Source organism: Ambystoma mexicanum, chromosome 9, assembly GCF_040938575.1.
Source record: "Ambystoma mexicanum isolate Mex_15411 chromosome 9, UKY_AmexF1_1, whole genome shotgun sequence".
In the NCBI taxonomy this organism is placed as follows: Eukaryota; Metazoa; Chordata; class Amphibia; order Caudata; family Ambystomatidae; genus Ambystoma; species Ambystoma mexicanum.
The window spans coordinates 1528658360-1528685373 of NC_090931.1; the positions used below are offsets into that span (position 1 = coordinate 1528658360).

Sequence of the window (27014 nt, forward strand, 5' to 3'; positions counted from 1 at the left end):
GACAATTTCTGACTTCCAAAATATGTTCAACACAGTATTACACAAATGAAAAGTAATAATAATAGTAATATTGCTGGAAACTTAGTATCTGAAAAACAACATATTAAACTCACCATCTCCGACTTCGATGCCTATCCCATGCCACGAATTGACGAATTGATTGATAAACTCGGAAATGCCACCTTTCTTTTAACCCAAAACTTAACTAAGGGGTACTTGCAGGTCCCAGTGCATGGACCTGCTAAGGAAAAGACAGCTTTCTCAATGCCCCTTGGACTAATCCAGTTAAAAGTCCTCCCTTTTGGCTTACACAGGGCCACCGCCACTTTCCAATGTCTTATGGACAACATATCACAGCCTTACTCTGATTTCGTGGGGGCTTATATTGACGATATAGTAATTTATAGTAAAACTTGAGAAGACCATCTTTTCCATCTCTTTACTGTTAGGAGAGCCCTCGGAGAAGCCGGCCTAACTGCCAATCCATCCAAATGCAAGCTGGCCCAATCAGCCGTGAAATACCTTGGCTTCTTTGTCGGGAATGGTAGTGTACAACCTCAACGCGAGAAAGTGTAGGCCATTCTAGATACCCCTATGCCTAAAATGAGGAGAGACCTCAGAGCAATCTTAGGGTTAATCGGTTATTACCGTAGGTTTATCCCGAAATTCTCTGACAGCACAGCTAGGCTGACAGACAAATTAAAGAGCGCTGAACCCCAGAAAATTCATTGGACTGACGAGGACTGTTCGCAAAGATTTCATAATTGTATGTCATTTTCCCTCCATGTGTACACCCCCAAACGTGTTGCTGCTGTTTAGACACCATAGACTGACTTTGCCAGAGAGGCACAGCCTTCAGCTGCACTCCCTTGGGCTTTTGCTCACTTGTAATGGGGAAACTCACATGCCCTTAAGACATTCAGTACTGGGAGACTTTGTTTCCCTTAGTCCTTTTGCAATGTTGCAACTTTTCTGCAACATGTAACACGTACACAATGTACCTTCCAGTACAGTGTACTTGGGTCTGTAGTCAATTTCCAAAGGCCCTACATCCTCTCAATGGACTTTTTGTGAGATGTGCAGATGTGTCATGGACAGGGCTGGTGGCAGCTATCTTTTCGCATTTATTTTAACCCTTTCCTGCCATGTTAACAGCGTTTGGCACAAATAGGTGGCCTGGCTCCAAAATGGCCATGCCACTAGGTTCTGTGTCCTGTCCTTTGGCCATCTTGCCCCTTCACCTTCCCCAGGTCGAGTCGACCTGGGACAGTCCTTATTTGGACATACAGTTTCCCACGAAACATCAATCTTTCACGGGCTTCTGCATGCCTTGTGTGTGTGCCTCCAGGATGTGGGCTGGGGTGTCTTTCCCCAATACACATCCTTGGTGCCAGAGAGTCTGGAGTGCTGTGAATGACTGGGATCACCGTGTTCCATGATTGGTCCACATATGCAGTGTGTGTTTGTGAGCTGATCTCCCATTGGGTCCTCTTCGTTTTGGCGCAAAGGGAACTTTGGATAAGAGGAGGCTGAAAACACCCATACCATGTCGATCTCTGGAGTTCTCACTGAACGAAGGATAGGATCCAAGTATCCTGAAACTACGAAGCTGAGTCGAGGAACCGCTGATGACCTGCTGGAAGGTTTGGCACCCCGAGCCCGCTGTCGTCCCCGCATCTCGCCATTTCCAGCTCAGCGTGAGCGGGTGCAGCAGCTGGGCTGATCGGCTGGTAAGGACCCTCCTGGGCCTGTGTTTTTAAAAGTTAATATTGTCTGGTGCCACCCTGGCCCCGTGTTCGTGCTCCCACGTTGCCTCCTCTTCCCCGTTGTTCCGCCCGCCTCCCTCCTTGTCTGCCCACCCAACCCCCTCCCTCCTCCCTGATTGGCTTTTCCTTTCCCACTTAAGGCACTCCCTGGGCAGCCCCCTGCCCGGCAGCCCCAGGCTAAGGGCCACTAGGCAAAGGGCGTTCCTTACTCGAGGCTCCCAGAAAGTGTCTGCAGGTGTCCGCAGGGGACGCAAAGCGCCGGTCCGCCATTCTTTCTGGTTAGCTCCACCTGCTGCCCAGCCCAAGATCCTATACCTTCCTTTCCTTTTCACTCACATGGTTTCTACACTTCAGTGTGCACCGCTAATTGTGATAAACCAGGGCCTTTTTCTCCCCTCGCAGGACTCTCAAACTTAGGTGGCCTCTATACTGGGTACCTAATTCGTATTTACTGTGCTACTGTTGCTCTGTAATTGTGGTAAACTAGGGCTTTTTCTCCCCTCGCAGGACTCTCAAACTTAGGTGGCCTCTATACTGGGTACCTAATTCGTATTTACTGTGCTACTGTTCCTCTGTAATTGTGGTAAACTAGGGCTTTTTCTCCCCTCGCAGGACTCTCAAACTTAGGTGGCCACTATACTGGGTACCTAATTCGCATTTACTGTGCTACTTTGCTCTGTAATTGTGGTAAACTAGGGCTTTTTCTCCCCTCGCAGGACTCTCAAACTTAGGTGGTCTCTATACTGGGTACCTAATTCGTATTTACTGTGCTACTGTTGCTCTGTAATTGTGGTAAACTAGGGCTTGCCGCTTTCACTCCTGTCCGCTTGCTCTCGTCTGTCTCCCCCCCGCACTCCCTCCTTATTCCATGGTGCTCTCTATCTCTCCTATCTTCTCTAACTGCTTCTCCATTGACTATCCTGCTCTCCTCACTAAATCTGGTAGGAAAAAGTTTGAAAAGGATATCCTGGTCTCCAACCCAGGCCTCCCTATCGCTGACACCTATACCAGTGCCTCCTCCAAGGAAACTCTTACTGACATCCTCTTTTTCGTGCCTTCCCCTGACCTATGGACCCTTCATATGGTCTCTGTGCTCTCTCCCTTCTCCTCTTCTCCCATTAATGGTGGCACCCGTTAGGATGTCCTCTTGGCCCCCTTCCGCTCCTCTAAGGCCATCATTAATGTCTACGCTAATGGGACCGTCTTGGTCCAAGGCCCTCAGGCCAACCTCCACCTCTTAGATAGATGCTTCCCACGCCTCATCAACTTCCTTTCCTCTCCTGCTGTCCCCTCTTCTCTGTCCTCGGCTACCTTGCCTCCACACTCTCACCTTGCCCTCTCTCTGGCTCCTTCTTCTTCACCTCCACAGGGCGTACCGCTGATCTGTACCCCTCCCCGGAAGTCCTTCAAGGATGGCACCCTTCTCCACATTGCCACTCTCAACTCTCGCTCTGCCGTCAAACATTCCTCTGATATCTGTCGCCTACTTGAGGAACTGGACCTTGACATCCTCGGTCTCACTGAGACATGGTTCACGGCTAGCTCTGTCACCAGCTTTGACACACTCCTACCTGACGGTTACAAGATCCTCTCCTTGCCCAGGCCCAACCGTGCTGGGGGGGATGTGGCCCTTATCTTCCCTGAGTGGATTCCTGCCACTGTCACTCCTATGCAGACCTACTCTTCCTTTGAATGCCTTGTCTGCCGACTCTCTCTCTCTCCTAGCCATTCCCTTACCGTGGGTACTATCTATCAGCCACCTGGTCAAATTTCCTCCTTCCTCTCTGAGTGGGCTGACCTCTCCTCCGAACTCCTGTCCTCAACCACTCAACTCCTCTTTCTTGGAGACTTCAATATCCACCTTGATGCTTACTGTCCTCCCTCTGGACTCTTTCGCGAACTCTACGACTCTCTCTCACTCTCTATTCTGGCGTCTGGGCTGACCCATTCCGCAGGGCACACTCCTGATGCTCTGATCTCTTCTGACCTTCCCCTCTCTGTCCCTCTCTCCACTCCTCTCTCCTGGAGTGATCACTTTCTCCTGTCCTCCCACCTCACCTTCCCTACCCCACAGGCAAAGCCACCCTCATCACTGCCACCCACCTTCGCGGTCACCCGACCCATGAAGCGCGTGTCAGTTGAGGCTTTCGCTACCACCTTCTCGCCCCCCCTCCCCCTTCGGCTGACTCCCACCCTGACACAGCCCTCTCCACTCTCCACTCTGCTATATCTGATACCCTTAATATCCTTGCCCCTGTCATGAGGATCCGCCTGAATCCCAAAGACAAATGTAACTCCTGGTATGACTCGGATCTCGTCACCCTTAAACGCAAGTGCAGGGTGGCAGAGAGGAAATTGCGTGCTTCATGTTCATCCTCTGACAAACTGGCCTGCCGCCTGCTCCAAGGGCAATACCGGCTCTCCGTTCTCACTAAGAAGAGAGCCCTTATCCAAGCCCGCATCTCTGCGGCATCTAACAATTCGGCCGAACTCTTTAAAATCTGCAAGGAGCTGGCCAACCCTGCTGCAGTCTCCACCTCTCCTGTCTCCTCCCAGGCCCTCTGCACGGCACTGGCCTCTCACTTCATTTCAGAAACTCAGAACATCCTGTCCTCACTCTCCTCCTATCACCCCCCCCCTCTTTTCCCTGCTCCCCTTCTGGCCCTTCTGCAGCCACCCCTCCTCCCTCCTTCTCTGCCATTCCTCTTTTTTCTGCTGATGAGGTTTCGAGACAAGTCCGATCTATGAAGGTCTCATCAAAACAGGTCCACCCCTGTTCCTCCAAAACTATCAAGGACCACATCGACGCCCTGGCTCCTGCCCTGGCTGACTTCTGCAATCACTCCTTCGCCTCTGGAGTCTTCCCATCCCCCCTCAAGCACTCCCTTGTGCACCCCCTTCTTAAGAAACCCTCTTCTGACCCCTCCTGCTCAGCTATCTATCACCCAATCTCTATCACTCCCTTCCTTGGCAAGCTCCTTGAGAAACTGGCCATCTCCCAGCTTAATCTCCATGCTGAATCTGTTGGTAGTCTTCATGACCATCAGTCTGGCTTCAGAGCTGCCAGAAGCACGGAAACTGCTCTCCTGAACATCCGTGAGGACCTGCTCTCAAACCTTGACTCTAACACCCCTTGTGTTCTCATTTTGCTCAACCTCTCTTCTGCCTTTGACACTGTCAGCCACACCATCCTGCTCAACCGTCTCCGCGATAACCTGGGTATCACTGGTCAGGCTCTGGCGTGGCTGACCTCCTTCCTCTCCAATTGACCCTCCCAGGTCCAACTGGGTACCTTCCTCTCTGACATCTTTTTCTCTACCTGTGGTGTCCCCCAGGGATCTAACCTCTCCCCCTGGCTGTTCAACCAGTATCTGGCACTTCTTGCTCACCGCATCACCGCTCTCTGTCCCAACTTTCAGTGCTACGCGGATGATACCCAGCTCACTTTCAGGCTACCCTCGGCCTCCTCTTCCCCTTCCCTCATCTCTGACTGTCTCTCTGCTATCCAGGAATGGTGCGCCGCCAACGACCTCTGCCTTAATGCCAGTAAGACTGAGATTCTACTTATCGGCACACCCACTCTCTCCTTCCCTGCAGCTCTCTGGCCGGCCTCCCTTGGCCCCCTTCCTGCTCCTACCTGCAAGGCAAAAAACCTCGGGGTCATCTTCGACTCCACACTCTCTTTCTCTCCTCACATATCTGACATCTCTAAGAAGTCACACTACCAGCTACACCTTCTCAGAGGTATCCTTCCTTTCCTCTCCTTCCCACAGAAGCTCACTGTCTCTAGAGCCCTAGGTCTCTCGATGCTGGACTACTGTAACAGCCTCTATCTAAATCTTCCTGCCTCTACTCTCCGCCCTTTGCAATTCATCCAGAACAGGATTGCGAGACTTGTCCTTGGCCTCAAGCCCAGGGACCGTATCTCTCCAGGACTGAAATCACTACACTGGCTCCCAGTGGCTGCGAGGATTAAGTTCAAAACCCTCTGCATTGTCCACAAGGCCTTCTGGGGCCTTGGGCCAAAATACCTTCAACTCTCTCTTCCTAAATATCTTCCTTCTCAAGCTCTTCGCTCATCCACCTCCAACTACCTCAGGGTCAGCCGCTTCTCCAAGCAACGAGCTCGGGGTAGATCTCTCTCCGCAGCAGGGGCTTCCCTCTGGAACAGCCTTCCTGCCTCTCTGAACCTTGAGGAGAACCATCTCCGGTTCCGGAAGCACCTCAAAACCTTCCTCTTTGCCTCCGCTTTCTCTCCCTCTCTCCCCTGCTAAAATCACTGAACCTGCATTGAATCTGCAACTGGGCCACTCACCGATCTCGGTCCTTGGCCCAGCCACTCTTCCCTGCACTGCCTACCTGCACTACGGGTCTGTCTCTGTATCCTACAGCCCCTTCTCCCGGCACTTACCTTGCACTTGCCACCAGCTGGCCCTATTATTTATCTTGTATTTTACTAACCATGTACTGCACTTCGTTGCACTTGCCACCAGCTGGCCCTATTATTTATCTGTTATTCTACTAACCATGTACTGCACTTTCCCCTCTCCCCTTCCCCTTGCACTTTTCCCAGTCCCCCTACCCTTGCACTTGCGCGATCTGAATGACACCTGGCCTAGTAGGATCGTTGTCTGTCTCCCCTTGCCCCCCCCTGCTTCGTCGCGCCTTGAAACACTTGTGTATAGGCGCGTTACAAATGCCATATCATATCATATCATATCATGGATCCCCTCTGCATCTGGTTGTCCTAGAAGGTCTGCGAAGACGCTTCAACCCATTGGAATAGTGGGACCAACTATTCTCGGCACCTTCATCAAAACCTGCAAGTAAGCTTTCTCGGAAGTGTCCCTGGGCCAACCAGTGGATTGACCATCTTACCCAGTTGCTTTGCTCTTTCACCCCCACTGTTTCGAGGAGGCCCTCGAAACTTGGTATACTGCTAGCTCTGTGTCCACGGCACCCTCACACCAAATTTCGTACACTTGGCGTTCCCAGGTCTGAAGTGAGACAAGTGGGCCAGGACCGAAGCATATGCAGTTACCATGTTGCCCTGCCGCGGCAACACCTTTTCAAGTGCACTGCATTTGTGACCCTCTTGCCCCTGAAGCCTGCTGCAGTGAAACCAAGTCAATCCATCCACCCAGAGCGGAGAAATCGCCACTGTCCCATTTGCGAATCCTCATTGTATCTCAGGAACTGAAAGCCGCAGAGACGTCCTTTTTGTCACGTTCGAACCTGCAAGCGAGGTGGACTGACCTGGCGAAGTATGGGTCTGAGAGCGCCTGGAACCGGTGAGTACTTCTAACACTAAACGGTGGCCCCTAGCACCAGGGCCCCTTTTCACGCACATGTGGCCCCTGAGGGTCCCTCTCCTTTCCACTGCTAGTGAGAACTAGCGACTACATCCCACACTCTGGAACTGCCTCTGCCTTCAAGTGGAGGTCCTCCCTGAATAGTGGGAACTTATTCTTCATCGCCTCATCCACCTTATTGAGCTGCTAGAGACCCCTGAAGAGACCCCATTCTGCCCATTGGAACAACTGCGTGCACTTGCATTGCATGTACTATTGAGCACAAGGCTCCTCTCTTCTTAGGGCTTGGGCTGCCTCTTAGTTAGGTGTGTTGCTGATGTCGAAGGGGTCTAAAGACTACCTGCACTGCCTGTTTCCTTCCCATCGGGGTTGTCGACATATTTAGTGCATTTAACCCTTTAGATCCCAATGGTCTTGTATATACATTGTATTGAAAGTGTTGTGTTGATTTACTTAGTATTGCTGTGATTCTTTTACTATGGTCTGAATTACAAAGACTTGTAGTAAATGTGACTATATTTTTGATATAAACAGCTGTCTGGGAGTCATTTGTAGGTGTCCTTGCGTTGTGTGCTCATTGAGGTCTTTCAGTCATCCTCACCCCTCCTGAGACTTAGGGCCTCATTACACGGACGGCAGTAAGGGTTAATGGTCACCGGTAATGGTACCGGTGACCGTTAATACTTACCGCCTTACTACAAGGTCCCTTTGCGGCTTGGTACTTTAACGCCTGCTTTTTGCAGGCATTAAAAACCAACCCGCAAAGGGATCTTGGTGCTAATTACGGCACCGCAAATTTGCGGTACCGTAATTAGCACCTTCCCCATTCCCATTATGCCCTATGGGGCAAAAATGGGAATGGGGAAGGGCAATGGTGGAAGGGGGAATTACCGCCCCGCCAACCTTGGAATAGGGGGGTAATTCCCCTTTCCACCAAGGCAGTGCCGGTAATTTACCGGCATGGACAAAGGTGCTAATAGCTAATAGCACCTTGGTCCACCGCCTACCGTGTAATAAGGTCCTTAGTCTTGACCGTCCTGCCATAGCTACCTTGATTGGTCTGGCTTGTCCAGAGGTTACCCTGTTCCAAGAAACTAGGCTGGCCTTCTGAACCTCTGCCCACCAGGCCAGAGTTCAGAAATCCATTTTAACAAGGACGATGGATGTTACAACACTAAAACAAACCCTGTGCCAGAACCCGATCCTAAAGGTAGTAGATTTCTCAAAAGAGTTTGGTCCTCATTACGAGGCTGGCGGTAGCCGTGGCTGTAGCACAGGCACGGCTGCCGCCGGTATTAATTTTTTTCCAGTGCCCACAAAAGGGCAATTACCAGGTCATTACGGCTTGGCCGGACCCGGTAATTGCCCTTTTCTGTGTGCTGCAAAATGTACTTCCCCATTCCCATTTCAGCCCCATAGGGCTGAATGGGAATGGGGAAGGTGAATGCACCTGCACCATCATGAACGGTGCTGGTGCATCCGTCGAGTTTTGCTTGCGGGTGCCGCACAGCCCGCCAGGTCAGACCTTGGACCTCATTACAACCCTGGCGCTAAGTGTTTAACGGCGCCGTAAAAGGCTGCGGCGCCGTTAAACACTTAGCGCCTGATTACGTGGTCCCTTTGCAGGACCCGACCTTAACGGCTGGTCTACACCAGCCGTTAAAGTAGGGTGCCGCAAAAGGACCTTGGTGCTAAGTACGGTACCGCAATTAGCGGTACCGTACTTAGCGCCTTCCCCATTCCCACTGAGCCCTATGGGGCCAAAATGGGAATGGGGAAGGGCCATGGAGGAAGGGGGAATTACCGCCCCGCCAACCTTGTAATGGGGTGGTAATTCCCCCTTTCTCCATGGCGGATACCGGCATGGACCATGGTGCTATTAGCACCATGGTCCTCCGCCTGGGTCGTAATGAGGCCCCTTATCTTATTCACTAGTCGCAAACTCTTCCCACGTGAAAATAATTACTCGGTGCTGGGATTAGAGGCCCATGCCATCAAGTGGACCCTTACCCACCTTAGATAGTACCTCCTATGAAGGAAAGTCACACTCTTCACGGTTCATTTTCCATTATTTTGGATTAGTCAGTGGAAAGATTCTCACCCTTGAGTCATGCGATGGTTCTTAGACCTACAACCCTACTGTTTCACTGTGGAGCACCAAAAAGGCAAAGATCAAGGAAACGTAGATTTCCTTTCTTGGTTTCCCTGTGAAACACATACGCTACATCGCATAGGGGAAGGGTATGTGAGAAACCTGAAGGTTTCTCACCCTCTAGTGCCCCGGGATCTGTCATTCAGGTGGCCAGGACACGGCCATTTCTTTTGGATCCAGTTCCTGGTGGTGGACCGGTGCCGGAGGAACACCAGGGTGAGGGGTCTTCAGGGAGTAGGAGTGGGACACAGATTGGTGAGATGCAGTATCCCCTTCCCTGTAACACCTTTACCCCATCCTACCAGGTAGGATATTTAGGAACTCGACCCCCCCTTCACAGCAAGAAAACTTTCTCACGAACATCTTGCTATGAGAGAAAACGGACTAACACCCGAGCCGTATACCTTAAATGTCCCAATTCAATGATCAGGCAGGGTCAGGCAATTACTGACCAACACACACACCTGACTTCCATTACACTAACCCTCACGGATAAAAGGCGGAGCACAAGAGTACACTCTGAGCAAGGAAAAGCACATGAGGAAGCAGCAGTTCCAAGATGGCAGTTTAACATGAGGAGAAAGACTGCAAAATAGAAGGGGATAGCAAGGATCGAAGTGCCCTTGACCTTTTCAACGAGAAAAACGTTATTTTGATGAACCCTCAAGAATAGAAAGCGTAAGACCAGGAAACCAGGCTGAAGAATTCTGCATTTTGTGCCAGAGGTACCCGGGGCCCTCCCGCGTCAGTAACGAAGGCGAAGAGAATTGCTTGTTGCCATGGCACTGTCCTTGGCTCCTACAACAAAGCAGCACCAGTGAAATCAACACAGCTGGTGAGTTGGGGAGGTTGATACCAGACCGGCCTGTGTTGAAGCGCCAACTTTGCAAGCGGCAACATTGTATCGTGAGCGCTGAAGCGAACAGTGTATGAAACGCATGTGATAACCAACGCAAGTAAAAGTTGAACACCAGATGAGTGATTGAACTTTGAAACCAAGATACGGTACCCTTGAAAGAGTGGTCCGGCACCACGTGCGTGCTCATTTGAACGTTTCTCTAAGGTATCCAACTGAGAGTTGAGAAAGGTGAAAGAGTGGCAAAGAACTGTACATAAAAATGGTCCTACGACGGGACGAGCAAAATCCTGTGCACAATCGAATGTCTTTCGATGTTGATACTGCCAAGAATGTTGATGACAAAATAGAGACAGTTGGTCCTAGCCCGGCTGAGGGAGATCAATTGAATAAGTTGATGACAAAATTAAAAAAGTTGTTCCGAGCCCGAACGAGGGAGATCAATTGAAGGCTTTTGGTATAAAGTAAGTTTTGTTAAAGTGAATTAAATTGGTCCGAGCCTGGCAGAGGGAGACTGATTGAACATTGTGTAGAAATTGAATACATGGAAATCCAACAAGCATTGTATAAAACGGGATCTGAGCCCGGCTGAGGGGGATTCCAAGGTGAATAGTGAATCACCAGAGAAATTGAGTATGTGTGAGGAAAGGAACTGTTTGTTTGTTGCATCAGGCCCTCTGAAAGAGGAGACTTTGAAAGGCAAAGAGACTTGGGCACAGAAGGCCCTGATGCTAATGCTTGAACTGCACCCTTTTGCTAGAGAAGCCAGATACCGTGCTAAGCTCAAGCGCACTGCCTTAGCCCATGCATAAAATGTGGGGAAGGGATATCAATGGCCTGAACATCTTGACATATCCTTTCTTGAACACTTCTTTCTTTTACGTAACATTGTTTCCCACACTAAAGGTCTCATTAAAAGTCTGACGGTAACCCAGCCGGTGCTGCCGGTGGGTTGCTGCTGGACTTGCAATATTTTCCAGTGCCTGGCTTGTTGGAAACACTGGGGGATTACGACCCCAGTGTTCCTTGTAGTCAGGCGCCGGAAAATCGTTAATCCCCATTCCCATTTGAGTCCGATAGGACTCAATGGGAATGATGGAAACACCAGCACCGTTAATGACGATGCCGGTGCTTCCATGAAAGTCTGCGGCCGGCTGCCGTCCAAAGACTCGAAGTGTGCCGGTCCGGTAACAGAGGTGCCGGTAGTCTTACCGGGACCGTTGTTACCGGACCGGCACACTCCTAATGAGGACCTATTTCTATTTAGAGATAAGGATTGGCAATAGGTTTGCTCGTATAGGCCCTTTTAATTTGACAAGACACCAGTAGGACTGGGTTATTCTTATTTGATGGTCGTAGCTTGCTCTCATCTGTAGATTTAGGATTAGATAGGCATTTTTTTCAAACCCTTTTTGAAGTTAAATAAACACCCTTGAACGGTGATCACTTGTGTCTGTCTTACTGTTGGTACCATGCATTCCTTATAGAATCTAGTACATGTAGACAAGGCTTCCCCAGGGGTCATCTACACTAGTTTCACAACAGCTTAAGAAGGACCTAGATGACATAAAGATGCCTGGAACATAAGTGCTGGTCCAGTATGTAGATGACTTGCTATTTGTCTCCCATCACGGAATACATGCAAACAGGATGCTCAGGTGCTGTCCATTGTATTGTCAAATAAGGGACACAAGGCATCCAAACACAATTGCAAATATGCAGATAAAGGATATATTATTTGGGCCATTGTATTATATTAGGGCAAGGTTCATAGCCCCCTCCAGGAAAGAAGCTGTGTACACCTGGACTGTCACACAGGTGAGAGCATTTTTTGGGCATGCTAGGTTTTTGTAGGCAGTGGGTTTAGGGTTTTGGGGAGATAGACAAATCACTAAAACAATATACGATGGTGAATACAACGGAGCACCTCAAATGGACACCAGAGGCTGAAAAAGCTTTTGATGCAGTCCAAATGGCATTAGCTGAACCCACAGCTATAGGTCTATCATATTAAAAAAAGAAATGCACTCTGTTTTGTCATGAAAGGAATAGTTCCTAATCTGCAGTATTAACACAAAGGCATGGCCATGATCAGATGCCCATTGCATATTACAGTAGAATTGGATGCAGGGACCATGAGAAAGCCCCCACACCTCTTCTCAGAATTTGCAGGTCCTCATTCCGAGATTGTATTATTATTAAAAAGTAAAACACAACATGTCTTGTTCCAGATCAAACAAATATGAAGTATTCTCCAGCATTACCCTTAACTGATGTCCTGTGTTAAATTCAGCATCCTTACTTCCGACCACAGAATCCCATTATGCATTTGGGGTTGCTCACAGTTTCTTGATGTCGTCTGGCTTTCCTGTTCAGAATCATGCCTATGCAAGTCACGTGTTAGAGGCCATCATGCTCCCTAAGCAAATGGCTATCATTAAATGCACGGCACATTCACCTTTGGAAAGGGAGGTTGCCTCCGGGCATGATTTTGTAGATTCAACTGCAAAGCTGACGTCTGTTTCTGACTCTCAGGCTCAGTTTGTGTTAAGATTGAAATGGACATCATAGCCGCCACCCTTCCGAACACTTGAAGCACTAGCCCATACCCAGGAAGTGCTTCTGCTATAGGAAAATAATTTTGGGCAAGAAAGGGTTGCCAATCACACAAGGGCTCACTTTGGTAGGATGGACATGGCTGCCATGTTGTCCCAAAGATGATTTTATCTCACCTCACTAGAGTATACCATGGACTGGCGAACATAGGAAAAAGGGGTACGATCCCCACTCTGAATTGGGACTGGTTCACACACACCTCTACAGCTGTGGCCCAGACTTACTGCAGACAGAGGGCCTCATCACCACTTTGGCGGTAACCCTTAAATCTGGCGGTAGCGCTATTACCGCCGGATTTAAGGGTCCGCCAAATCAGGACTTCGGCGGATTTCGCCCCAGCTCTGAGCTGGGGGGAAATCCGCTGAAAATTCACGCTCATACTGCCGGCGGTAAATCCGCCAGCGGTATTAGCGTGAAATTTCCCCATTGAGCCCAATGGGGAATGGGGGATTCCCGAATAGGCTCAATGGGGAATGGGGATTTACATTACCGCCGAACTCATGATCCGGCGGTATTAGTGCCGGGTAGTTCGGCGGTAGGGCAGATAGCGCCGGCGCTAATAGCGCCGGCGTTACCGCCCAAATCCTGATGAGGCCCAGTGTGTTAAAAGTAAACAGCATCACACCAGAAAGACAGTCACACTACACAGAGTGCATCCACCACCATCTGTTCGCCCTGCATACTACCGCCAGGTAGATTTTATTCCACTCTGCAGATGTAATAACCTGCAATAGGTGCTGGTTTTTCTTGATATTTTGTCTTGTTGGGGAGACACCTACAGATGTAGCCGAGCATACACCATCCCAATGTATATTGTCGCGCTCTGAAACACTTGTGTATGAGCACGATACAAACAAAATATCATACCAATGGCAAAGGCGCTTCTCTGAGATTTCATAACCAAATGTGGTATTCTACTGGATGTAAACAATAGTTACTTATTAAATCAGCTAATTAAGGAGCACTGTTCTTCATTAACCCCGTAAGTGCCAAGGACGAGTATGCTCGTCCTTTTTGCATAGACTTGCATAATAGCCTGGCAAACATACAGCGCAATCTTCATTGCCCACATAATGAGCAGGTGCAGTAGAGCGACGAAATGGCGTGATATAAAATAAGCTGTCGACACTCGGTGTGTAGACTGGCCTCATGAGGTACCAAGCCATGCCACTGGTACTGCTCAGCAGTACGGCCAACAGAAAGATTGTATTAAGCCCTCACAAGCTTTTTTATGGGCGCCCAAAGCGTTCACTATCTTTTTACCTCCTCTGCTTACTATAATATTTGCTTGATGAATGATGCACTTTTCAAATATTGTGAATCTCTGATTTCTGCCAGTGTCCCCCTATGCAGGTGCAGGAAGCACTTCCAAGGGGGTCGAAAGACGCCTGTCATTCCAATGACCCTGAGGTTGTTGTCTTTGTCCGGCAGGTTTAGCAGAAAGCAGAATTGTTCCCAGGTTGTGGGGGCTTTGCCTGTTTTTGTTGGTAAATGTGTCTGCAATTGAGTTAAGGGATCTCCTCACTTGGTTGCCAGCCTCTACCTGCAAGAGAATTGTGGCACCCAGGAAATGAGACTTAAATGTGACCAAAAACGTATAGTACTGGGGCTTTGTTATATACTGTACTATGTGTGTGACTTTCTCCTTTCAAAGGAATATAAACCAATATCGACATGGACTCCTGACCATGGTATAAGAAAAGATATGGGGCCTCATTACCACCCAGGCGCTAAGTGTTTAACGGAGCCGTAAAAGGCTGCAGTGCCGTTAACCCATTAGCGCCTAATTACGAGGTCCCTTTGCGGGACCCGACCTTAACGGCTGGTCTAGACCAGCTGTTAAAGTAGGGACCCGCAAAGGGACCTTGATGGCAATTACGGTACCGCAATTTGCGGTACCGTAATTGCCACCGTCCCCATTCCCATTGAGCCCTATGGGGCAAAAATGGGAATGGGGAAGGGCCATGGCAGCATGGGGAATTACGCCCCGCCAACCTCGGAATGGGGTGGTAATTCCCCATTCCACCATGGCGGACTCCGGCATGGACCATGGTGCTAATAGCACCATGGTTTAGCGCCAGAGTCCTAATGAGGCCCATGGTATAACCTGGCATGGTGGGACTTGTGGCCTAGGAGGAGTCTGGAACTGTGCGGTGGATTTGCCAGCCAGGTCCAATCCTGTATCCTTGTCTGCCAGAGTTCTGAGGAAGGTCAGGATAGGCAGAGGCAGACAACATGAGGCAGCTGGGAGTTGCTATGGGAACAAGTGTCTTGCAAGGCATGTGTATTCACAACTGTGGCACTTAAACATTCTCCCAGCTGCGGTTCTATCTAGAAGCCCATGGGCTAGAAGGTCCTGACACTGTAGGAATTAAGGGGACTCTGCATCGGCTACAAAAGGGTGAAACTGAATGGAAAAGAATAAAACCTATTTGAGATGGTGTTGTAGTTAAGGCTGTTGGTGAACTTCGTGGCTATTATAAGATATAGCAGGAATAGCAAACCGCAGACTATGACAAAATGACATGAGCATCGAATACCTGCTGTGTTTAGTAGAGACACATGGAATCAATACTGTCTGACATCATTAAAGTTCGGCAGTAATTTTAAAACAAGTTTATTAGAAGCCCTCAACTCATTCAGATTCCAAGATGAAGAAGCGCTCACAAGTGTGTGCATATTATGAGATAAGCGGAGAATGCCCGCTCCGTAAAGATTCGAAAATGCCTCCGAATAAATAGGAGAAGTAACAGTACCTTCACTGAATACGCTAATATTTGGCCTTGAGAATGATGAATCCGCCCAAGTGTACTTTATTGTATTCACTATTCACAAGCTGGATTAATATTGGTTGAGCATTGGAAAGAAGCAGCGCCCCCATACAGGGACAAATGTTGGAATAAGTTCCTGTAAACACAAAGGCACTGGAAAGGAATGTTTATGAGGGAAAGATCCAGCCCCGAATAGTGAACCGAAATTCCAAGCAGGGCATGATTCAGTTTCAGTGAAAGGGATCTGTTCACATTTATAACCCAAACTGTTAAATATAGGTTTCATGCCTTGGCTGGGAGGGGGGAACATGGGCTTTAATGGTCCGCGAGGGCTTCCGCTCAGACTGCGGGCCATTAAAGCCCATTCCCATCCTCTCACCCTCCCCCCACCCTCCAACCGGTGCGTGCAAGCTATTTGCAACCTGGGATTTACCAGGGCGTGGATAGTTTTCTTTTGTTTGTCTGACTGGAGATCAGCTCTGTGCGAGATGCTCTCCCATCGAAGAAAAACAAATTGCTGCCACCATTGAAATGGTAAAGGGGCTACTTTTCTGATGCAAGCAGTTATCCAAAACATTTTCCAAAATCGCCACCGTCCTTCAAAAAGGGACACAGTCCCTTTTCTATTTTAATGGTGGCAGGTGCAGGCAGTGAAAGCACAATCGCGCCCAGGAAAGGCAGATTGTGATGGGTTAATCTGTCTTTCCCAGGTGCAAATGCAATGTTGGGCATGTATGTCAGTGTTATTTTCTCCCAGAAAATGTATTTGTTAATGTCTATTTCCTAATTGGTTAAGACTCAGAAAGGTTTATTTTGTCATATTTATTCAGGATTTAACTGTGTAAACAGAGAATGAACAGTCCTCTGCTATTTTTATTGATGTTTAGGCTGTACAATGACATAAAATAATACATGTTACTGCTGCTTCTTTCAACAGAGAATTGATAGCTGTAAGAGGACGCATGCTATGGAGAAATCCTATGAATGCTTGGATTGTGAAAAGCACTTCAATTCAGCGTCAGACCTGAGAAGGCACCAGAGATCTCACACAGGGGAAAAACCATTCAAGTACTCGGAGTGTGAGAAAATCTTCAGTCAGAGCTCAAATCTGTACCAGCATCAGAAGAGCCATTCGGGAAAGCGATCATACCAGTGTACGGAGTGTGAGAGAAGCTTCACTCAGAGCTCAAACCTGTGCGACCATCAGATGATCCATACCGGGGAGCGGCCATACCAATGTACCGAGTGTGAGAAAAGCTTCACTCAGAGGGCAAGTTTGTACCAGCATCAGAAGAGCCATACTGGGGTACGACCATATCAGTGCACGGAGTGTCAGAAAAGTTTCCTTTTTACATCACATCTCTACCGACATCAGAGGATTCATACAGGTATGCGACCATACCAGTGCACAGAGTGTGGGAAAAGCTTCAGTCAGAGCTTACATCTGTACCAGCATCAGAAGATCCATACTGGTGAGCGACCATATCAGTGTACGGAGTGTGAGAGTAGCTTCAGTCAGAGCTCAAGTCTGTACCGGCATCAGAAGACCCATACTGGGGAGAGACCATACCAGTGTACACAGTGTGAGAGAAGCTTCAGTCACAGCTCAAATCTGTACCGGCATCAGAAGAGCCATACTGGGGTGAGACCATACCAGTGTACAGAGTGTGAGAAAAGCTTCACTCAGAGCTCAAATCTGTACCAGCATCAGAAGATCCATACTGGGGAGCGATTATACCAGTGTACAGAGTGTGAGAAAAGCTTCACTAAAAAGTCAGATCTGTACCAGCGTCAGAAGATTCATACTGGAGTGCGACCACACCAGTGTACAGAGTGTGAGAAAAGCTTCAGTCAGAGCTCAAATCTGTACCAGCATCAGAAGATCCATACCGGGGAGCGACTATACCAGTGTGCAGAGTGTGATAAAAGCTTCAGTCGGAGCTCAAATCTGTACCAGCATCAGAATATCCATACTGGGGTGCGACCGTACCAGTGTACAGAGTGTGATAAAAGCTTCAGTCGGAGCTCAAATCTCTACCAGCATCAGAAGAGCCATACTGGGGAGCGACCATACCAGTGTACAGAGTGTGAGAAAAGCTTCACTCAGAGGGCAGGTCTGTACCAGCATCAGAAGATCCATACTGGAGAACGACCATACCAGTGTGCAGAGTGTGAGAAAAGCTTCATTCAGAGCTCATGTCTGTACAGGCATCAGAAGAGCCATACTGGGTCATGAGCATACCAGTGTACAGTGTGTGAGAAAAGCTTCACACAGAGCTCAGATCTGTACCTGCATCAAAAGATCCATATTGTGGAATGACTATACCAATGCACAGAGTGTGATAAAAGCTTAAGTCAGAGCTCAAATCTGTACCAGCATCAGAAGATCCATAGTGGGGAGCGACTATACCAGTGGACAGAGTGTGAGAAAAGCTTTAGTCAGAATTTGGATCTGTACAAGCATTAGAAGATCCATACTGGGGGGTGACCACACCAGTGTATGGAAAGGTTCACTCTGAACTCATCTCTGTTCCGGCATCAGAAAACACACAATGGGGAGTGACCCTGGCAGTTCATGTCATGTGAGGACAAGGTTCAGTTGTAGCTCTAGTTTGTACAATCATCAGAGGATTCATACAGCGGAGAAGCTCCATCAATGCAAAGAGTGTGAGAAATCCTTTGGTTGTGCCTTAGCTGCAATTGAAGAACCTACCATAGGGAGGCGCCATCTGGGTGCACTATAATTGGGCTGCGCAAGTGTGGTATCGTCAGAAATGGTGTAAAGACTTACAAGTATAAAGAGTGTGAGAAAAGCTCCATTTACAGCTTAGAACTTTACATCCATGTGAGGATCATACAGTGGAGAAGCCACACGGGTGCACAAAGTGTGGGCAGCACTTCAATCCATTATGAATCCTGTGACAAGATTGGAGATCACAAACTTAGTGTTTTGACCAAAGCGCTTCAACATTGTTGAACCTTCTTAAACCAGCAATGCTTCTGGACCAGTGTTATTCCTTTGTGAATAGTGCTTGATGTCTTACAACAGCAGCTAGAAGGAAAGCACATGCTATAAAAGCAGCAGGGACAGGCACTGAGCAGAACATTAACCTTCCTCACCCTGATGTAAGTTCTTTCTGAACATCAAATGTATACAAACATGCCAAGAAATACAAGATACGAACTGCGGGGGAAAGGAATCTAATGATGACAAGCAGAATAAAGTAAAGTAAAACAACATAGGGGGATAAACCCCAAAAACCTATGTAAGAAAATTAACCTAAAGAGATGAGGGGGGTCAAGTGCAGTGAATGATGCACATGACTAACAAAGAAGGAGACGATGATAAGGAACTAGCACAGGAATGGCATCGAAAGTGGAAACCGGAACCTAAAGATGCGATCAACGAGGACAGCAAAGGATGGTGAACATCAGACTACATTTTATACTAACAGACAAAACAAGACATTGTAAATTCTGCCATTCTCACGTCATGTCAAGATAGATGGATCAAGGGTTTTAAAAACATGATTTTCAAAATTGGTTTAGTGAGGTCTGGAGACTAGAGATGAAACCAACTTTTGGATTTTCCTGCATGGTGCCTCAACTTCCTGTCGGTTCCCTCCACCCTAACCCAGGATTCTCGATCACTCAAGGCAGCGTGGAAGACTCGAGATTGGTGACGACTATTGTCTAATGTAGCCTATCTACAATGGTAGCGCCTAAAGGCCAAGGCGTTGCCTCCTTTTCTCCCTCCAGGACTTTCTGCAGGTTCCCTATGCTACTTTCTACAAGGATGAGATCAACGATGTTCATGATAGTGCTTGTATTTTCTCAGGCAGTCTACATTTCACTTCTGTTCACTCCTCCCCTGAATTTCCCCCTCCTTAATCTCTACTGTCTTTGTCCTCCGCCTATGCCCCCTCTTGCCTTTCCTCTTTTTTCCTGTCCCCCTCCTCCCACCTCCTTCTCCCTTCCGGTCTCCTAATGTATTGTCTTCTCTCTTCCTCTCCTCTCACCTCTCTCCTTCTCTGTCCCTCTGGTCTTCTCACATGCCTCCCTCTCCCTCTCCACTACTCCCCTTCACCAATCCCCCCCCTGTCTCCAAATTCCCCCACTACAATCCCTTCATCTATATTACATGTCCCCCTTCTCTCTCTCTCTCTCTCAGCTCTGGCCCTTTCTATCTTTCTTTCTCTCTCTTCCTCTTTCACGTTGTACCACTCTCACCTTCTACTCTTGGCCTCACCCTCTACACTCTCACCCCATATGCTACCCCCTGCACCCTTCTCCACTAACACTCACTCTCACATGCACTCTCGTAATGACATCTGCACTCTTCCCCCTTGGTACTGCTCTCTCTCACACACACAATACCTCACCTGAATCTGTATCCAGCGACTCCAACGACTCCTTTGATTTCACTCCACCTTCCACCTGGTCTCTCGGTCCACCACCACTTGTCCTGACCTCACCCAAACGCCTTTCACTCTGTTTTGCTCCTACGGGTCTTTTATACAAGTGATTTCCTATTTCTGTTCTTCCATATCCCCTCCTTTGGTTCCATATCTCACCTGACTCAGTGGGCCAATATATGTCTGTCCTTTTTCCCAGGGTCGGGTCACCACATGGTACATCTTTATAACCCCCCGTCAGACCCTCCCCATTTCCATGTGCAGCATTCTGTACAGTCTGTGGCTGCATCCATTTGGTGTTTGCTCGTGTCCCGTTCTTTCAAAGCTGTGGTAAGTTGTTCTATATGCATGTTAGGTGCAAGTCATATTATTGATGAACTAAACTGCAGCCTGTAAAGGGGTATCTAGAATTAATAGGAATGGTGTGACATCACAAGGTTCCAAGGGGAGTTGAAGCAAGGCTGAGAGAGGAGGGGGATGTGTAGTGCATTTCTTGATGAATTAACATTGTATGTTATCTGCCTCTATCTTGTTGATTGCAAATTTGAATATTGCATGTGTTGCATTCTTTTTGGATAGGTTGGGGTTTGATGGTTACTTGCATCTCAGAGTCGGTGGTGGGCCAGTTGTTTCCTTCAGCAGCCCACTGTGTTTCCTTGTTGTCGCGTGGTATTGTGGAACTTGTGGTCCTGAAATGAAACCAAGAGAACTCTGGCCAGAATTGAGATTGCAAGGCTTTGGGTGATCAAAAGTAGTACTGATGTCAATAGTCAAGGCACATTTATGGGGGTCAGGAATGGGGGCCATGCCAATTCCCTCACCCCACCTCTGGGGCAGAATTGGCTCTGGCATATGCCCTGGAAGGACTCCTACCCCATGTTGGGTAATGTTCCCCCATGAAAAGGGTCCAGCTTCTGACTCTGTCGCATACCGCCACCCTTTCTTCTATGCCCACATCCTCTTCTGGATTGCTGACTGCCCGCAGGTATCAGGTTAGATAACCCACATTAGCCTGATGCTTTCCAGCCCTATTATCTGTGGGAAAAACACATGGCTCTAAAGCTAGGATCCCTCTCAGGATTTTAGGTTTGTATCTTTATTGCGAGCCATCCACACCAGAGGTGCATGGTGGGTAACCAGTCTGAACTTTCTGCCTGTCAAATAATATCATATGGTGTAGAGTGTGACCTGTCCATGTCGCCTCCAGACATATTAATTCCACATTGGGGTAGTTCCTCTCGAGCAAACAATGCCCTATAGATGTAGGGGTTGACTTTTCTTCCCCCTCATTGACTTACAAGAGATCCATCCCTAGACCACCGGAGGAAGCATTGGTTTGCAAGGTGAATTCCTTGGAGAACTCAGACATAGTTAATATCTTCTTCTTAGTCTTTTGAAGGAGGCACCGCTGGCTCCCTCGTTTCAAGAGATGAGGTTGGGACTTCCCAGGGTTTGTTCACTAATGGTGCTGCAGTAGCGGGCAGGTTTAGAATAAAGTATCGATAGTACCCCCCCATCCCGAGAAAAGCTATGGGAGCCCTCTCATCCGCTTCAGCTTTATTGTTGTGAGGCAGTACTAGACCATCACCCGATTTGAAATCCTAGGTACTTCATAGATTTTTGGGCCAGAAAGCATTTTGCAGGGTGGGCCGTCAGAAGGATATCAATTGGGGGTCGCCAGAGGTCGGAAGAACGACCTCTGCTGTCTCCTAAGCGACACCTGGCATAATTCTATGACCTCTGGCCTGGAATGGAGCCTGGAGCTTGGGCATTTTTATAAATAGTTTGTTACAAACTATTTATAAAAAAACAAGCAAGCTCCAGACTTGATGCCACTCAAGCCTGGCCAGTGGAAGCAGCGTGGCACGCCGGTGCCTTCAAGTCTGTTACTCGAGGAGCTATGGTTATAAAGCAGCGCGCTTTGAAAATGTGTTCATACCCATAAGGTCTAATAGCTTGATATGCTAAAAAGTAAAGTTTGCTTGATTTATTGGTGAAAGAAATCAAAAGTGAAGTGTGCGAGTAGGTTGATTGCACACAGAGCCCCTGGTCTTGTAGCAGAATTTATTTTGCTGTAGTCAAGAGGGCCAACCTTGAGCAGCTCAGGTATATAGTCACTTTTTAGCTTTTCATTATGAATCCTGCGCAAATGGCACATGGACAAATATGCATTTTCAACTCGAAATTCCTTGATCCATAGTAACACAAGTTAGGCATCGATTTGTTAGGCTTCACAGTGAGATAGCAGCAATGTAATATTCAATCTGATGTTTTGAAAATCTAAAAAATAAACTCACTGATTTACTGTGCAAACTGTAGAGCGAATAGGCAACAGCATAAGTAACGATGCTCATGTATTTCGACTGACAATGTGTTCAGTTCAGAGTGAGGATGCATCTCGGAAATCAGTTAATTGTATCAAAAATGTCTGCACTTTAAAAAATATATCTTAAACAGAATGCTAAGCAGTCTGATAGATGTGTTATAATTAGAGCTTTATAGACCACCGTAGATGACTATAGCAGCCACAGAAGGCCCAGAGACCAGGTTTGCTAACGTTTTTATCAAGGTCTCACCACAGCCCTGATTTATTGGTGAAAGAAAAAAAAGTAAAGTGTTTGAGTATGTTGGTTGCACACAGAGCCCCTGGTCTTGTAGCAGATTTTCTTTTGCTGCAGTTTAGAGGGTCAGCGCTGAGCAGCTCCGGTCCACAGCATTCACTGGAGGGGTGAAGTGCACAGGCGCCTAACCCCAGACCTATGCACCCATGATATAAGGTGGCGCTGTGCCAGTGAAGGAAGAACAACTGTATAAGAACACGTGTTCTCTGGTGAAATATTCTCCCTCTCGCTCCTTCTATCCTGGCTTTCCCTTATCCCTACACCCGCCTATCCACCCCTGTACCACCAGAATGTCATTTCGCTCTGTAGTCATGTTTAAAGAACAGGTCGGATCCACATAAAGAGGGCTTTATCATTTGCGTGCATACACTTCCGTGATAATATGGGCCTGCTACATATGATGATTCATTCTTGTATTAAATGTGTGTCATATTACATTGATATTGTAACCATATTTTTCTTAGTGTACTGAGGGATACTGCCTTAGGATGCCACTTGCGGTGATGTCACGCCGGATGGGGTCAAATGACATCACTTCCTGTGATGTCACTCGGGGGCTGGGCATGTGATGTCACTTCCACTACCCCTGGCATTTTGGAGAAATGGCGTCCCTCCGTCGTCACATAGTACATCTTTATAAAACTCTTTTAGACCCATACCTTTTCATGCACAGTGCTTTTCAACAGTCTCTGTAGCTTTCCCAATTAGGTGTTCCTTTGGCGTCCCATTATTTCTAAGTATTTATCTTATTTATCGAGCGCTTTCAACAAAGTGCTTTTAGAAAAAATTATTACACCTGTGCTATAAGAAATGACAATGATGGTAAGATCAACAATCAGGAGCTAAGCGGAGAACAGAGAAAGAAGAAGGTGGGTTTTTAATTGATAATGAAAAAAAAAGTAGTAGAGGCATGGATAGATAGTGGAAGAGCATTCTAGTGCTTAGGTTGCAAGAAGTGAGGAAGAATGGAATCGAGAGGAAGAACGAGGTGGCTTAGGAACAGAAAGAAGAAAAAGAGATTGACAGTGAAGAGCACGTGTATGACAGTAAAAAGAGACAAATGTAGGATAGAGCAAGACCATAAAGAGCTTTGTAGACAAAGCAAAGGAAGCAATAGAGAAGATAAAGATCAAAATAAAGTAAAGAAGCACAACAAAATGAAGGAGTAACAGAAGAGCAAAAGGGCAGCTGAAAGAGAAGACGAATAGCAGAATTAAAAACAGAATGTAGAGGTGGTAAGATCAAAATGAAGGAGTAATAGAAGAGCAAAAGGGCAGCTGAAAGAGAAGACGAATAGCAGAATTAAAAACAGAACATAGAGGGGGTAAGACCAAGTGAAGGAGTAACAGAAGAGCAAAAGGGCAGCTGAAAGAGAAGACGAATTGCAGAATTAAAAACAGAACATAGAGGGGGTAAGACCAAAATGAAGGAGTAACAGAAGAGCAAAAGGGCAGCTGAAAGAGAAGACAAATAGCAGAATTAAAAACAGAATGTAGAGGGGGTAAGACCTAAGGAAAGAACTGAGCAATAATTAACGAGAGAAAACAAGTGAATAGATCAGAAGTTTAGTAGCCTGAAACTAAAGAAAAGGACGAGAACGTCAAAGATTATAAAGACGAAAATGAGCAGAGCAAGCATTGTTAGAAATATGTAGAGAAAAACAAAGAGGGGTCAAAGACGATACCATGGTTTCGAGCAGAATAAGAAAATAAAAGAAAAGATGCACGCAAAAGAAGACCAAAGGGAGGAGGGATAGGAGAGGGAGAAGAAGACGGAAAGAAAAGAACGTCCATTTGGGAGGCATTCAGATGAACAAAACGAGAGGCCATCCAAGATTTGACAGTGAGTAAACAGGAAGAAACAGTATTATGAAGAGAAAAACATACAAAAGGCGAAAAATGATTAGTGAATCATCACTATAGAAATGACAGGAAAGATTAAATGAGGAAATAAGAGCAGAAAAATGAATAGTAGAGAAGGAGAAAAGAAGGGGACCTAGAACAGAAAGGTGGTAAATTGTATCCTTTCCAGAGTTTGACTGGTGCGGAAATCTCTGAGTCAGTTTCGGAGCCAGTGGCTTCTTTCACCGGTCCTCTGTGTGTCCCTGTTGTTGCATGATCTTGCAGTCCTGCAACCTTACAAAGAGAACCTTGGCCAGAAATGTGTTTGCAAGGCATTAGGTGATTGACAGTGATACCATTGTCAACATTCAAGGCACGGGCGGTTAGCTCAGCATCAACAAGCTCGCCTGGGAATCAAGACAACGCGGAGCAACACAGGTTCGATCCACAGGTCTGCTCTTAGAAACCTCTGGGTGTTAAGCGCGTTATAAATAACCCATCATATTATATCATATCAAGGCATATTTAGTGGGTACAGGGTACTGGGGCCTTCCCATCTCCCTCCCCCCCGTTGGGGCAGGAATGGCTCTCTTAAGATCCTACTCCAAGTCGGGAGGAGTCCCTGTCCCACCTGAGAGGGTCCAGCCGCTGACCCTTTCAGAGTGAGTAAATAGATAGCTCTGGATGCAGAACATATTCATAACAGAACCATGAAGACAGTGCGGGAGACCAAGAACCCCCCTTTTTTTGGAAGTTTTGAAGTGGCCAACACCTACTGCACGTACACCTACTGCACACATGCTTGCTATGCTTGCAAGAACGGCTGCAAAGCATTTTGGATATTGCGCAAAAAAAGATGATTGCCAGCATCAGTAAGATGGACGCCATCTATGCGGAAAATGTTGGTACTATGAAACGTAATGTTTTCATTGTGGAAGGAAGACATACCAATATCCTGTTGACATTGTGCCTGGCTTTCTCCATTTGCAGACTAAGTGAGGAAGAGCACAGCCACATCTGTCTCTGGGCAATGTGCAAAAAAATTACTCGAGAGTTTGGAAACATGTCCATGACTTTCCCAAGTGCCACCTTCATCGCAAACTGCAGAGCGATTCCCATAACATGGCCTAAACTGTTCCCTCCACAATGAACAATAATAATGGCTGGATGATGCTGCGTCACCAAAGTGGCACAAAGGGGAAGCAAATCCAGCCACTTCATGTCATGCACTCCATACCAGTGCACATCCACATGAGGGAATCCAAGATGTGCAGCCACTCCACAGTGCTCTGCATACACCTGCAACCAATGTATCCACGAGTGCCCCAAAATCCACACACTCTTCCTCCTGAAAGACACAGTCATAGCCATAGCCATCTGCACTCCTCTCAGCAATCAGACCTTCTGCCACAGTCTCTCCTTGCACACCACACCCAGGAAACCATATTGACCAATCCCCTTGCCTCCACAGTTCCATTTCCATGCCTGCCATCCTCAAAAGCCCTGGATGTGGCATGTGCGATCTGCGAACTACCATGGTGTCCGCGGACATATCGTACAATTCACGATGATGGGGAAATACATTTTTACCAGTGTAGGAGGTTTCCTCTTTAGTGGTGGCTCTTAAACAAACTTCTTTATTTTGTTTTTTTTTGGGGGGTTTCTCTTCTTTTCCTCCTTACTGCCTTACATCAACCTCTGCAAAGCATCCCTTAGATTCCGCACACTAAGGGGGTCAAGGTTGTCATTGGAGAAGACAGACATCTCAGCACATCGCAAAACTATACCCATGCCTCTATTAACAAGGCACCTTCCTACATTTTGTTGGGGATTGAAGACATTGGGGTTGTTCCATTGTGCTCTTGGTAGTATTTCAGAAAAAACACTTTTGCACTAGGGAAAAACAGCATTAGTTCTTGCACCAACAACTTCAATACACGAATCAAACTTGGGGCACGGATGTAGCCCAAATGCTTTCCTCCACAGTGCACCACCAAAACATCAGGACTACCAAAAGTAGCCATGTTTCTACAAATAGCAAGCAGTGCCTGTAAATTGCGGGCAGGAATGCTGCACCATAAAGCCTCCAGGCCTGAAAAACCAAGATCTGCAGAAACACCCCTTGCCTTTGCATACCTCTCCAGATCACAAACAGAGGAATCTCCCAGTATCCATACAATAACTCCAGCCATCTTCACTACACAACCAACACAGCAATTAAATAAAGTATTACCCTCCCTTCCTGTAAAGCACACCCTTAACACCTGATTGGCTAATCCCCATAGTACGCTCCCATTTCCATGCCTGGCATGCTGAGAATCCCCAGATGTAGCATGTGTGATCCGTGGACTACCACAGTGTCGCCGGATCCCATAACATAGGGGCAGCCCTTCTTCCCTTTCCATTTCACACTTTGGCGCACTCTCTAATTGGCTACTGGTAAGCAGTCTTATACCATCCCCCAACCACATCCAAGATCTCGACATCTAACTCTATCAACTCAGTACAACACTTCAGATGTTCTGTTCAACACTCAGAGCACAGGTCACTTATGATTCCCAAGCACCTGCATCCAAAAGTACTGTACAACTCTCGAAGATTTCTACTTTCAGATTCATCCACCAACACAAACTACAGGTATGCATATGTTTTGTAATGCACACA

At 47.4% G+C, this 27014-nt stretch overlaps 1 protein-coding gene across 1 annotated transcript in view; it reads left to right on the forward strand.

Annotated features, from left to right (window-relative positions):
- Positions 1–22894, forward strand: part of LOC138489432 (zinc finger protein 551-like) — a 93222-nt gene extending 70328 nt beyond the window's left edge. Inside the window, exon 2 of the mRNA XM_069617148.1 lies at positions 16411–22894. Within this exon, the coding sequence (XP_069473249.1) occupies positions 16441–17709 (1269 nt within the window). The 5' untranslated portion in view covers positions 16411–16440 and the 3' untranslated portion in view covers positions 17710–22894. The remainder of the gene's footprint in view (positions 1–16410) is intronic.
- Positions 22895–27014: the final 4120 nt, after the last annotated feature.